At 44.3% G+C, this 14,874-nt stretch overlaps 1 protein-coding gene across 1 annotated transcript in view; it reads left to right on the top strand.

Moving 5' to 3' along the window:
• The window catches only part of clvs2 (clavesin 2), a 193,105-nt gene extending 178,750 nt beyond the window's left edge, over nucleotides 1–14,355 (top strand). Inside the window, exons 4-5 of the mRNA XM_070884455.1 lie at nucleotides 6,672–6,892; nucleotides 14,271–14,355. Coding sequence (XP_070740556.1) covers nucleotides 6,672–6,892; nucleotides 14,271–14,355 — 306 coding nt within the window. The remainder of the gene's footprint in view (nucleotides 1–6,671; nucleotides 6,893–14,270) is intronic.
• Nucleotides 14,356–14,874: the final 519 nt, after the last annotated feature.

Here is a 14,874-nt window from a genome sequence, read left to right as displayed (position 1 = left end):
GGATGGTGCTTGTTCCAAAGATCACTTCTCTGTTAAGGATGACTTTATGACTTTACAGTCTCGATAGGGAGCCTTGTCCACTGGTAGCACATATTGGAAATTCTGGTGTGTTCTGCACACATTACAATGCATGCCCAAATTTACAATACACACTCTCATGAGGCAAGGCTCCCCCTGGGGAAAGCAATATTGGAAGATGATACTTTTTAATATTTCCTTTATGAAAGCATGGCTTTAAGTTGAAATGCTGCATTACTGAATGCTAGCTCATTCCCACTTTTGTGTTGCGATAAAAATTTAATTTTTGATGACCTGTTCACAAATCTAATACAAGGAGCATTGAAACTCATTCAGTAGGGTTATGCACCTTTAATTCTGTCTGCTGTGTTCCTCCAAGAATCCAAGTTAGATATAAGCATGGAAAATAAGTATTCCATACTTTCACTTGAATCTATTTTAGTTGTACTCTCATTTTGAATTCGTAATGAGATGCTGAGATTTCAGCCGGATTTTCCTCAATGCTGTTCTGTGTTTCAGGCTAAGGCTAAGCAGAGAGAACTTTGCACCTGTCCATGATAGGCCTGACGTAAGAATGCTTGAGGGCTTTTTGGAAATTAGAAAAACAATTCTATCTTTCAACCTGATGAGCACAAGAATTCCCTGATAATATAAAAAAACTAGACACTTTCCCATGTTCTGTAAGGACAGCAGCATTATACCATGTAATGTACAATATATTGCTCTGCTGCTGAGGAACTTTGTGTATCCTAAACTGCCCCTTTAAGGCAAAAGGTTGTAATCATTATAAACAGACATACCCTGTGATCAACTGCAGGCCATGCACATCTTAAGGTCATTTAAGTTGTACCATCCATCAATTTGTGAGGAGGCCGTAAAGAATCTACAAAGGGAGTGGGTAGAAATTTGGCAGATAAAGTATAATGTGGGAAAATATGAGGTTATCCACTTTGGTAGGAAAAATAAAAAAGCAAATTACTATTTAAATGGGGAAAGATTACAAAATGCTGCAGTACAGAGGGATATGGGGGTTCTTGTACATGAAACACAAAAAGTTAGAATGCAGCTTCAGCAATTAATCAGGAAGGCAAATTAAATGTTGGCTTTTATTGTAAAGGGGATGGAGTATAAAAGCAGAGAAGTCCTGCTACAACTGTACAGGGTGTTGCTAAGACCACACCTGGAGTACTGCATGCAGTTTTGATCACCTTATTTAAAGAAGGATATACTTGCATGGGTGGAAGTTCAGAGAAGGTTCATGAGGTTGATTCTTGAGATGAAGGGGTTGTCATGTGAAGAGAGTTTGAGTAGGTTGGGCCTATACTCATTGGAGTTTAGAAGAATGAGAGGTGATCTTATTGAAATATATAATATTCTGAGGGGACTGGAAAGGGTAGATGCAGAGAGGATGTTTCCACTAATGGGGGAATCTAGAACGAGGGGGCATAGTTTCAGAATAAGGGTCGCCCACTTAAGACAGAAATGAGAAGGAATTTCTTCTCTCAGAGGGTCGTGAATCTTTCTACCCCAGGAATTCTCTACCCCAGGAAGCTGGGTTATTGACTATATTTAAGGTGGAGATAGACAGATTATTGAATGATAAGGGAGACGAGCATTATGGGGAGTGGGCGGGGAAATGGAGTTGAGGCCAGGATCAGATCAGCCAAAATCTAATCAGGAAATCCTTATTTGTCAGGAAATTGTGTTAGGGAAATTGATGGGATTCAAGGCCGATAAATCTCCAGGGCCAGTAGTCTGCATCCCAGAGTACTTAAGGAAGTGGCCCTAGAAATGCATTGGTGATCATTTTCCAACAGTCTAATGAATCTGGATCAGTTCCTATGGAGTGGAGGGTGGCTAATGTAACCCCACTTTTTAAAAAAATGAGCGAGAGAGAAAACAGGGAATTATAGACCGGTCAGCCTGACATTGGTAGTGGGTAAAATGATGGAATAATTATTAAGGATGTCATAGCAGCGCATTTGGAAAGAGGTGACATGATAGGTCCAAGTCAGCATGGATTTGTGAAAGAGAAATCATGCTTGACAAATCTTCTGGAATTTTTTGAGGATGTTTCCAGTAGAGTGGACAAGGGAGAACCAGTTGATGTGGTGTATTTGGACTTTCAGAAGGCTTTCGACAAGGTCCCACACAAGAGATTAATGTGCAAAGTTAAAGCACATGGGATTGGGGGTAGTGTGCTGACGTGGATTGAGAACTGGTTGGCAGACAGGAAGCAAAGAGTAGGAGCAAATGGGTACTTTTCAGAATGGCAGGCAGTGACTAGTGGGGTACCGCAAGGTTCTGTGCTGGGGCCCCAGCTGTTTACATTGTACATTAATGATTTAGATGAGGGGATTACATGTAGTATCTCCAAATTTGCGGATGACACTAAGTTGGGTGGCAGTGTGAGCTGCGAGGAGGATGCTATGAGGCTGCAGAGTGACTTGGTTAGGTTAGGTGAGTGGGCAAATGCATGGCAGATGAAGTATAATGTGGATAAATGTGAGGTTATCCACTTTGGTGGTAAAAACAGAGAGACAGACTATTATCTGAATGGTGACAGATTAGGAAAAGGGGAGGTGCAACAAGACCTGGGTGTCATGGTACATCAGTCATTGAAGGTTGGCATGCAGGTACAGCAGGCGGTTAAGAAAACAAATGGCATGTTGGCCTTCATAGCGAGGGGATTTGAGTACAGGGGCAGGGAGGTGTTACTACAGTTGTACAAGGCCTTGGTGAGGCCACACCTGGAGTATTGTGTACAGTTTTGGTCTCCTAACTTGAGGAAGGACATTCTTGCTATTGAGGGAGTGCAGCGAAGGTTCACCAGACTGATTCCCGGGATGGCGGGACTGACCTACCAAAAAAGACTGGATCAACTGGGCTTGTATTCACTGGAGTTCAGAAGAATGAGGGGGGATCTCATAGAAACGTTTAAAATTCTGACGGGTTTAGACAGGTTAGATGCAGGAAGAATGTTCCCAATGTTGGGGAAGTCCAGAACCAGGAGTCACAGTCTAAGGATAAGGGGTAAGCCATTTAGGACCGAGATGAGGAGAAACTTCTTCACCCAGAGAGTGGTGAACCTGTGGAATTCTCTACCACAGAAAGTTGTTGAGGCCAATTCATTAAATATATTCAAAAAGGAGTTAGATGTAGTCCTTACTACTAGGGGGATCAAGGGGTATGGTGAGAAAGCAGGAATGGGGTACTGAAGTTGCATGTTCAGCCATGAACTCATTGAATGGCGGTGCAGGCTCGAAGGACCGAATGGCCTACGCCTGCACCTATTTTCTATGTTTCTATGTTTCTAAGTCAGCATGGATTTATGAAAGGGAAATCATACTTGACAAATCTTCTAGAATTTTTTGAGGATGTAACTAGTAGAGTAGACAAGGGAGAACCAGTGGATGTGGTGTATTTGGACATTCAAAAGGCTTTTGACAAGGTCCCACACAAGAGATTAGTGTGCAAAATTAAAGCACATGGTATTGGGGATAATGTATTGATGTGGATAGAGAACTGGTTGGCAGACAGGAAGCAGAGAGTAGGGATAAACGGGTCCTTCTCAAATGGCAGGCAGTTACTAATGGGGTGCCGCAGGGCTCAGTGCTGGGACCCCAGCTATTTACAATGTTAATTGAGTGTAATATCTCCAAAGTTTGCAGATGACACTAAACTGGGTGGTGGTGTGAGCTGTGAGGAGGATGCTAAGAGGCTGCAGGGTGACTTGGACAGGTTAGGTGAGTGGGCAAATGCAAGGCAGATGCAGTATAATGTGGATAAATGTGAGGTTATCCACTTTGCTGGCAAAAACATGAAGGCATAATATTATCTGAATGGCGGCAGATTAGGAAAAGGGGAGGTGCAATGAGACCTGGGTGTCATGGTAGATCAGTCATTGAAACTTGGCATGCAGGTACAGCAGGCGGTGAAGAAGGCAAATGGCATGTTGGCCTTCATAGCTAGGGGATTTGAGTATAAGAGCAGGGAGGTCTTAATGCAGTTGTACGGGGCCTTGGTGAGGCCTCACCTGGAATGTTGTGTTCAGTTTTGGTCTCCGAATCTGAGGAAGGACGTTCTTGCTATTGAAGGAGTGCAGCGAAGGTTCACCAGACTGATTCCCGGGATGGCAGGACTTACATATGAGGAGAGACTGGATCGACTGGGCCTGTATTCACTGGAGTTTAGAAGAATGAGAGGGGATTTCAGAGAAACATATAAAATTCTGACGGGTTTAGACAGGTTAGATGCAGGAATAATGTTCCCGATGTTGGGGAAGTCCAGAACCAGGGGTCACAGTCTAAGGATAAGGGGTAAGCCATTTAGGACCGAGATGAGGAGAAACTTCTTCACTCAGACAGTTGTTAACCTGTGAAATTCTCTACCGCAGAGAGTTGTTGAGGCCACTTCGTTGGATATATTCAAGAGGGCGTTAGATATGGCCCTGACGGCTAAAGGGATCAAGGGGTATGGAGAGAAAGCAGGAAAGGGTACTGAGGTGAATGATCAACCGTGATCTTATTGAATGGTGATGTAGGCTCTAAGGGCCGAATGGCCTACTCCTGCACCAATTTTCTGTGTTTCTATCTCTCACTCACTCGCTCAGTTGACTCTCTCGTTCACTGTCACTCGCTCTCTCACTGACTCTCTCTCACTATCTCTCGCTCTCTCACTCTCTCTCCTGACTTTCTTTCTCATTCACTCTCTCTCTCTCACTGACTCCCTCTCCCTCTCACTGACTCTCTGTCTCTCACTCTCTCTCACTCTCTCTCTCATTCACTCTCTCTCTCACTGACTCTCTCGCTCTTTCACTCTCTCTCACTATCACTGATTCCCTCTCTCACTATCTCTCTCTCTCACATTCTCTCCAACTTTCTCTGTCACTCATTCTGTCTTCGGACTTTCTCTCTCATTAACTCATCTCACTGACATTCTCTCTCTCTCTCTTTCGCACTCTCTCTCTCTCACTCTCTCATGCACTCTCTCTCTCTCACAGACGTGTTCTCTCTCACACACTCGCTCATTCACTCTCTCTCTCACACTCTCGCTCTCACTGACTCGCTCCCTCTCACTCAGACTTTCGCTGTCTCTGACTCTCTCTCACTGAGTGAATGAAAGAGTGAGTGATAGAGAGTGAGAGAGTGAGAGCGAATGAGAGCGAGTGAGAGCGAGTGAGTCAGTGAGAGAGTGAAAGAGTCAGTGAGAGGGAGTGAGAGAGAGTGAGTGAGAGAGAGTGAGTGACAGAGAGTGAGTGAGAGAGACAGTGAATGAGAAAGAGATTGTGTGAGAGCGAGAGTGTGTGAGAGCGAGAGAGTGAGTGAGAGCTAGAGAGAGAGTGAGTGAGAGTGAGTGAGAGAAAGAGAGTCAGTGAAGGAGAGTGAGAACGAGAGAGAGTGAGAAATTGAGAGCAAGAGAGTCAGTGAGTGAGAGAGTGAGTGAGAGAGAGAGAGAGACAGTCAGTGAGAGGGAGGGAGAGTGAGCGAGCGGGAGTGAGTGAGAGTCAGTGAGAGAGTCAGTGAGAGAGAGTCAGTGAGAGTCTCTCACTCTCACTCACTCTCTGTCTCTCTCTCCTCGCTCTCTCTGTCAATCACTCTCACTCACTCTCTCTCTTTCATTAATCTCTTTCTCTCTCACTATCTCTCTCTCACTTTCTCACTCTCCCACTTTCTCTCTCTGACTCTCTCTCTCTCGCACTGACTCTCTCACTCACCCTCTCTCTCACACTCTCTCTTTTACATTCTCTCTCACACTCGCTCTCACTCAGTCTGTCCCTCTCACTCTCTCTCCCTCTTCCTCAAACTTTCGCTCTCGCTGACTTTCTCTCACTCCCTCTTTCCCTCTCACTCGCACTCTCTCTCACTCTCTCTCACTTACTCTCTCTCTCGCTCTCATTTCTTCACTCTCTCTCGCTCACTCTCTCACTTTTTGTCCCTCACTCTCTCTCTCACTCACTCTCTCTCTTACTCACTCTCTCACTCTTTTTCACTGACACTCTCTCCCTCTCACTCTCTTTCGCTGACTCTCTCTCTCACTCCCTCTCTCTCTCATACACTCTCTCCCTCACTCTCTCCCTCACTCGCTCTCTCTCTCTCACACTGTCTCTCTCACTGACTCTCCCTTGCTCACTCACTCTCTCTCACTCTCTCCCTCTCACATACTCTCTTTCCCTCTCACTCATTCTCTCCCTCTCACTCCCTCTCGCTCTCTCTCACTGATTCTCACTCACTCTCTCGCTCTCACTCATTCTCTCTCTCTCTCACACTCTCTCTTACTCTCTCTCTCTCATTCTCGCTGCACGCAGTATTCCAGGTGTGGCCTCACCTATACCTTATATCGCTGTAGCAAGACTTCCCTGCTTTTATATTCCATCCCCTTTGCAATAAAAGCCAAGATACCATTGACCTTCTGATCACTTACTGTACCTGCATACTATCCTTTTGTGTTTCATGCACAAATACCTCCAGGTTCCGCTGTACTGTGAAAAAGTATGGCAAATACATCTAAAAGCATTTAGATTAAGGGACCCGCTGAATTCTGCTGGATACCAGTGTTACTCATTTTAATTTTTAAATTGGTTTGAAAGGTACTAATCTTTTATTATTCCTGGTATCAATGTTCATGTGCTGATTGCTGCATTATCTTTCTAGATATTTATGCACGGAAATAATCTAAACAGTCTTCATCAGCTTATACACCCGGAAATTCTGCCTTCAGAATTCGGAGGGATGCTGCCGCCTTATGATATGGGAACCTGGGCAAGAACTCTACTGGAACATGAATATGATGATGACAATGAATATGTCAGTGATTCCTATAATATGTCTTTCAAAGATGTAGAAAAGAGCCTGTCTCCAAAATCCATGAAGAGGTCTGTATTCTTCTGTTTATCAAACCTGTGATAAATTTATTGCCAAATAGTAAGCCTGCTAAGTAGGAAAACAGCAGACTCTCAGATCTGATGCAAAGTGGTCAACATTCCATGGTTTGAAAGCTCTTAAAGGTATGCTATTTTAAAAAAAAATTGGGACATGTGGCTATGAGAGACTCTGAATTTCCAAACAATCCGTCAGTGCCCGATTGCCACCCAAAAGGCCACTAAGATTCCTAAAATTATCGCCGGCAAAAATTCTCCCCATCAAAGAAAAAAACCCGCCCAGGGAAAAAAATGGGCGTTGCACCCCGATTCGCGGCGAAAAAATAGAATCTTGGGCCGATTGAGCGGTTCTTAAAGAAAATGGGCGATAATTAATAAATTTACTAAAAATTTACATCGGGGCTGCAGGTTAGGCCCAGGAGGAGAAAAACACAAAAAATATTTTTCAAAAAACATAAAATAAAATATCATAATATCATTCTCAGGACCCTTTTCACTTAAATCACTACAAGAGAATATCAAAATAATTAGTAAAAAACCAATTACTTACCTTTTTCTTGCAGGGCTACTCACTTACCACCCAGCTCTGCTGATTCCCGTGGGTGTTTTTTTATACATACCAACGGGTCACCACTGAGCCAAAAATCGTGCCGGGCGATCTGTGGACAGTGCACGCCGGCAGTGCGTTCCCCAGTGGTACTTCAAAACCGGCGGCATAGCTCAGCTGGGGAATTTTTCGCTGACCCGGTTCTCGCCCAAAAGGGCCAATATCGCTGAGAAACCAGGCGGTGAACCACTGGGAATTTTAGTCCTTTTTTTGTTGAGAGGACAGCTAATGGAAAATTGTTCTGCAGGATTTTCCACCCATTAATTTAATTTAATGTAATGCATGGATAATCTTGCCCAAGTTCTTGATTTGTGCTGATATAGGTAGTAAGTCCTTTTAGGCCTTAAAACAAAATACATTCAGATTTTAATAATCTCAAATGGAAGATATGAACGAGAAGCATAACTGACTTGGTGATTTTATAAATATAAAGTAATTACTAGAATGAAATGTTTTAATGATTTAACTGTTTTATTAATTGTGAGGTCAATTACCACAGATTGATTTTGCACCAAACCTTTCAATCCTCTAACCTGCACCTCCACAGATTGTCTACTTTGTTTTCTTGAGATATGCCTGGAGTATTGACTTGAAGGTAAGTATGGTGGAAAGGAGAAGACCTCAAATTAATGCTGTGCCCACCCTAAATCAAATAACTTCTTAATCTGGATGTTTTCAGCCTGTTTTCTGGTTGTAGCATTGCTCTAAAGGCTTGGAAACTACTGCTACACCACACCAGGTAGAGAGTTGTCACACAGTGCACTTTCAGAGACACTCATCAAATGTTAGAGATGAATTGCTATTTCCTTCTGTCCTCTGTTTAAACAAGCCAGATTCCAGCTTTTCTTTCAGGATATGTTTCCCATTTTACAGCACTTTTTCAAAACCAGCTGCAATAAAGCACATTTGAGCCTTGTAACAAAAGCTGCATCTAACTTCATCTCGTACATTATCTGAATAAAACATCTACTGATCTGTTTATCATGATGACTTTCTATAAACTCCAGACAGGGTAGATGTTGTTGGATAGATGAATGTAATATCATTACTATCGTTCCATTATTAGAGGTGTAAAAGGACCATTTTTAATCCAAATGTATAACTATCACTAATTAATCCCTTCTTATACAGAAATAACGAGGAATGAAGATAGCAACATATAACCCAGATAAAATCTACCTAAAGATTCATTGCACACTTTAATAGCCCTCTCTTCCAAATTAGCCTTCTGCAGCAGGACCTGGTCAGAAGCCTGGTCATTCAAAGGGGCCATTCTGCTCCAACTATTTTGCAGAATGAAATGTTGTACACCTTTAAGGGCAGTCAGCAACCCTTTAATAGCAGTCGATGTAGAAAATCATGCACCTGACCTCCTAACATGTCATGTGCTTCATGCAGTGAATACGAACAAATTATGTTAATGACCTTGGATTATTGGTTGATGTCAGCTTCTTGGGCACAAGCACCACCAGCTGAGATTGTATTATCAGCCCTTATATGTGACTACTTAACCCAATACTAATGTTACTTATTAACAAATGAGTTAGAAACATTGGCGCGGGCTCGACAAGCCAAATAGCCTCCTTCCGTGCTGTAACCATTCAATGATTCTATGAAATGAATTAGTGCCTGTGTAAAAGTAGCACACACAGGAATGCAGCATGAGCTCATTAAGTATTCACATTTGAACTTTACTGATTGAAAGTCTATTATCCACTTGAAACAAATTGCAAAATAGATTTGGCTGCATTTATTCTCCAATGGTAGTGTCTTTCTTCCAAGGATTCTTAGCTTCACTTGGGTGTCAGATTGTCCCTGACTCCAGATTTACGCTATAAGCATAGTCCTAGATATTCCTTATAGTGACCAATTAATGATCTCTGTGCCTGAGAGCAGAGACCCAAGGCTCACTAGAAACGTGTCCTTGGTCCTCATCTACGTACTTGAGGTGAATTGCCAATGCTTCTCGTGCCTCCACAGGCAGCTTGTCCAATCAATGAATTCTGTTATGGGCCTGTTGCCTTGTTGGCAACAGGCTTCAGGTAAGTCTGGGGAAAGGAGGCGAGAGGATAATGAGAGGGCGGTGGGGTGGGGTGTGGTGGTGGGGAGTGATCACGACCAACAGCTCCTCCTGGCTCCACATTAAAAGTAAAAGAAAAATTATACTTGGTCCAACAAAAGTCCAACAAAAAACTCGGGACCTAAAGAACAGGTGGTGGATGGAGAAAGCACAGGTGATACAACAACTAGCTGACAGCCATGACACGCGAGGATTCTTCATTGCAGTCAAGGCCACCTACGGTCCAAACTCACAAGGCCACACCCCACTCCTGGTCAAGAACGGGGAAACTCTCATCAAGGACACCAAGGCTGCCAGGGCCCACTGGAAGGAGCACTTTGAAGATCTCCTCAATCGAGTCTCTGCCTTTGACTCGAGTGTTCTCAACTCCATCTTGCAGCATACAACCTGCTACCACCTCAGTGAAACCCCAACGTTGCACGAGGTAGGCAAGGCCATAAAACAGCTCAAGAATAACAAGGCTACGGGTGCGGATGGAATTCCTGCTGAGGTGCTAAAATATGGCGGGGAGGTGCTGTTGGCGTGGATACATGACCTCATCTCTCTCATTTGTAGGGAGGAGAGCATGCCATGAGATCTCAGAGATGTAGTGATCGTGTCCATTTTTAAAAAGGGGAACAAATCTGACTGCGGCAACTACAGGGGAATCTCTCTGCTATCAACCACTGGGAAGGTTGTCGTGAGAGTTCTCCTCAACCGTCTTCTCCCTGTGGCCGAGGAGCTCCTCCCGGAGTCACAGTGCGGATTTCGTCCCCTACGGGGAACAACAGACATGATTTTTGCAGCACGACAACTGCAGGAAAAATGCAGGGAGCAGTGCCAGCCCTTATACATGGCCTTTTTCGATCTTACAAAGGCCTTTGACACCGTCGACCGTGAAGGCTTATGGAGCGTCCTCCATTTTGGATGCCCCCGAAAGTTTGTCAACATCCTTCACCTGCTCCACGACGACATGCAGGCCGTGATCCTTACCAGCAGATACAGACCCATTCCACGTCCGGACCGGGGTCAAACAGGGCTGCGTCATCGCTCCAACACTCTTCTTAATCTTCCTCGCTGCCATGCTCCACCTTAGTGTCAACAAGCTCCCCGCTGGAGTGGAACTAAACTACAGAACCAATGGGAAGCTGTTTAACCTACGCCGCCTCCAGGCCAGGTCCAAGATCATCCAAACTTCTGTCGTTGAACTGCAGTACGCGGACGATGCCTGCGTCTGCACATATTCTGAGGCTGAACTCCAGGATATAGTCAATGTATTCACCGAGGCATATGAAAGCATAGGCCTTACGCTTAATATCCATAAGACAAATGTCCTCCACCAGCCTGTCCTCGCCACACAGCACTGCCCCCCAGTCATCAAGATTCACGGCACGGCCTTCGACAATGTGGACCACTTCCCATACCTCGGGAGCCTCTTGTCAACAAAGACAGACATTGATGCGGAGATTCAACATCGTCTCCAGTGCGCCACTGCAGCCTTCGGCCGCCTGAGGAAAAGAGTGTTCGAAGACCAGGCCCTCAAACCTACCACCAAGCTCATGGTCTACAGGGCTGTAGTAATACCCGTCCTCCTGTATGGATCAGAGGCATGGACGACTTACAGAAGACACATGAAGTCGCTGGAGATATATCACCAACGATGTCTCCGCAAGATCCTGCAAATCCCCTGGGAGGACAGACACACCAACATCAGTGTCCTCGTCCAGGCTAACATCCCCAGCATTGAAGCACTAACCACACTCGATCAGCTTCGCTGGGTAGGCCATTTAGTTCGCATGCCAGACACGAGACTCCCTAAGCAATTGCTCTACGCGGAGCTCATTCATGGCAAACAAGCCAAAGGTGGGCAGCGGAAACGTTACAAGGACACTCTCAAAGTCTCCTTGGTGAAGTGCGACATCACCACTGACACCTGGGAGACCCTGGCCGAAGACCGCCCTAGGTGGAGAAAGTGCATCCGGGAGGGCGTTGAGCTCCTCGAATCTCAACAAGGTGAGCATGAAGATGTCAGGCACAGGCAGCGGAAGGAGCGTGTGGTAAATCAGCCCCACCCCGCTTCCCCTGATGAATATCTGTCCCACCTGTGACAGGGTCTGTGGCTCTCGTGTTGGACTGTGCAGCCACCAAAGAACTCACTTTAGCAGTGGAAGTAAGTCTTCCTCGATTCCAAGGGACTGCCTATGATGACGATGATGAAAATAAAAATTATACTTCTCTTTTTGGTGGTGGCTGCTTGCGATGATATATGTGTGCCTGGAAAACCTGACACAGGACTCTTCAACAGAAGATTTGTTGGGACCTTCTGCATGGGACCTGATGCCTGTTTTAGGCTGCTGCCTAAAAATGGGTCTGACCAATATAGCAGTAAGCCGAACGCCTGTACAGATTGGGCACAGGCTGCCCATTGCTAAATTTTACATCGAAGAAACAGGCACAACACATGCCAATTTCTCTCCCATAGTGTCAGTGCAACGCAAAAGCACTTTGTAGCAGCACTACAGTTATAGTGCAAATCCAGCCTTAGATATTAGTTCTAATTCTTGTACCTTAAAATGTGTTTATTTATTCCACTTGCTTGCGTTAATTATGATTGAATTCTCGGATGAACAAGAGGGAATCTGTTTAAGTCAGATCTGTAGTGTGGCCCCAATGCATCTCTGAATTTAAAAGAAAGTACAGACTGGATAAGTTTAAATTAAAAAAATGAAAACAGCTGAGAAAGTTCAAATGCTGTGAGCACATTCAAAAAAATGTCTGTTTCTTGGTAAGTTTTATACAGTGATCAGTGATGTACTCTGATTTTCCTGGAATGGAACCAAAGTTCGGCACCCTGCGTGTATCTCCAATTACAACTTAAATGCAAAATTTAAATCTGTACTTTGGAGCATATAATTTGTTATCACTATTTTGACAGATATATAGCCAACTGCAGATTTGTTTCATAAAGTTCATTAAAATCATAAAAGTACTGACAGATGAGATTACTTACAACACAAATCAAGAATGAAGGGACAAGAAGAAGCTATTCATTCTATTTAATTCCCCCTGTCATTTAGATCTTTGTTTACAAGTTACTAAACCATTTTCAGCTAGAATCACAGGATGATACAGCACAGAAGGAGGCCATTCAGCCTATTGTGCCTGTGCCAGCTCTTTGAAAGAGCTATCCAAATTAGTCCCACTCCCCTGCTATTTCCCCATAGTCATGCAAATTTTCCTCTAAAAGTATTTATCCAGTTCCCTTTTGAATATTACTATTGAATCTGCTTCCACCACCCTTTCAGGCAGTGCAATCCAGATCACAACAACTCGCTGCGTAAAAAAAGGTTTCCCCATGTCGCCTGTAGCTCTTTTGCCAATCACCTTGTATCTGTGTCCTCTGGTTAACTACCCTTCTGCCACTGAAAATAGTTTCTCCTTATTTACTCTATCAAAACCATTCATGAACCGTTCCCAGGAGGGTATTGGCCAGTCTGCACCCGGCCCTTCCAGGGTGGTGATGGGTCGACGCCTCTTAGCTCTGGGGCGACAGGGATCCTCCTCCTCTTTCCTCCTTGTCCTCCTTCTCCTTAGGTGGTACTGTTGGCTCGACCTTCAGCAGCTGTCCCCTCATGATGGCCAGGTTGTGCAGCATGCAGCAGACCACAACGATTATGGAGACCCGTTGAGAGTACTGCAAGGTGCCACCAAAGCAGTCCAGGCACCGGAATCTCTGCTTAAGAATGCCTATAAATTACTCGATTATGTACCCGATGGCACAATGAGTGTCATTGTATGCATGCTTTGGCACTGTCCTGGGGTTCCACAGAGGAGTGAGCGGCCAAGTGGACAGGGGATATTTCTTGTCCCCAAGCAGCTGACCGCAATCCTGATTCGGGCCAGTGAAGATGGAGGGCACACTGGTCTGCGCAAAATGAATGAATCATGGTTGCTGCCTCCCTTACCCACTGGCTGTCTGCACGGTGCTGACGGCGACGCCTTCTCCTGCGTGTCTCCCTGCTTCTGACCAGGTGTACCGGGTGTCGCCCTCCCATCCTCGGGATGAACCCTGCCAAGCAGGTCTCTGCAGCCCACAGGATTCCACTAAAGAGTCAGACCTGAAAGTTGTACAAAAGTATAGAGGTATGGTGCAAACCTCTGAGCAGCACTCAGCAGGTTTAATGGAGACAAAACAATTAATAAAACTATATGAAAAGCTAAATACTGCCGAACATGGAAAATAAAATAAAAACACTAATAATTCATAAAATTATATGAAAAGCTAAATACTGCAGACCATGGAAAATGAAATAAAACCATTAATAATTAATAAAACTTTTTAGCTACCAAAGGGCCCCAGCGATGTCATGTTCAGGCACCACATCAAAAATCTCGCGGGTGCACTGCCGGGAAAAACCCTACCATTTCTGTGAATTTCACTGTCTCCTGGTGGCTTTTCAGCGGCCTGCACGCTGCTTCTCTCTCCACTGGAAACTTACTTTTACAGCGGCTTCACTGCGCTATTTCCGATGGAAGTGAACACCGCTCAAATCCTTCCCGAGCTGAATATGGCTCGGGGAGGGAAAATCATCAGGCCATCCAAACTTCACGGTAGCCGTCCCTTCGGGGATGTTAAATAGCTCATAACATATTTGTGGCCTAATCGTTATGCTGAATAAACTTTACTTCTTTGCTTTTGCTTGCAGGTCCCAGTCAGTGGTTGAAGCTGGAGTTCTGAAACACATAGATAAAGATGATGAGAATACCCAACCATTGCTTTCCCTGGACTAAGAGTTTCCAGGCCGCACATTTATCATGAAAGAGAAAAGCATTTCTTCAAGAGGGGTAGCGTGCTTAACACAGAGGATTCTGTGTAAACTACAATGGTATCATGTCACTTGGTATGAACATTGCAAACTAGAAATAGGCTGTAATATTTGCAGATCCATCCTTGCCTGCCTGTTTGGATGGTAACTGTCGGTAAATGATGTATTTTATTCAACAAGTGGAAGTGCCAACTTTATTGAAAATACATTTTCTTATCATCATTAGAACGTATTCAAAATCTACAAGATTAGCCAGAATTCAGTGTAAAATAATAATGGAAAATATTTTCTGAGCCAAATTTACATGTTGTGCAGCCTGTACTAAATGCTATCTGTTTAATCTTTTGCTCTGACCAACAGCCTTTTCCTTCAAAAAGGCTATATTTTGGTAGGAGAAAAGTAGCTTTGCCCCAAGTAAAGGGTTAAGTATTTCTTGTCAGTTTGATTGTTTTATGTGGTAACACTATAAGAATAATACTTGCAT

The sequence above is a fragment of the Pristiophorus japonicus genome, chromosome 7 (assembly GCF_044704955.1).
Source record: "Pristiophorus japonicus isolate sPriJap1 chromosome 7, sPriJap1.hap1, whole genome shotgun sequence".
In the NCBI taxonomy this organism is placed as follows: Eukaryota; Metazoa; Chordata; class Chondrichthyes; family Pristiophoridae; genus Pristiophorus; species Pristiophorus japonicus.
This window is presented reverse-complemented; position numbering and strand designations above follow the sequence as displayed.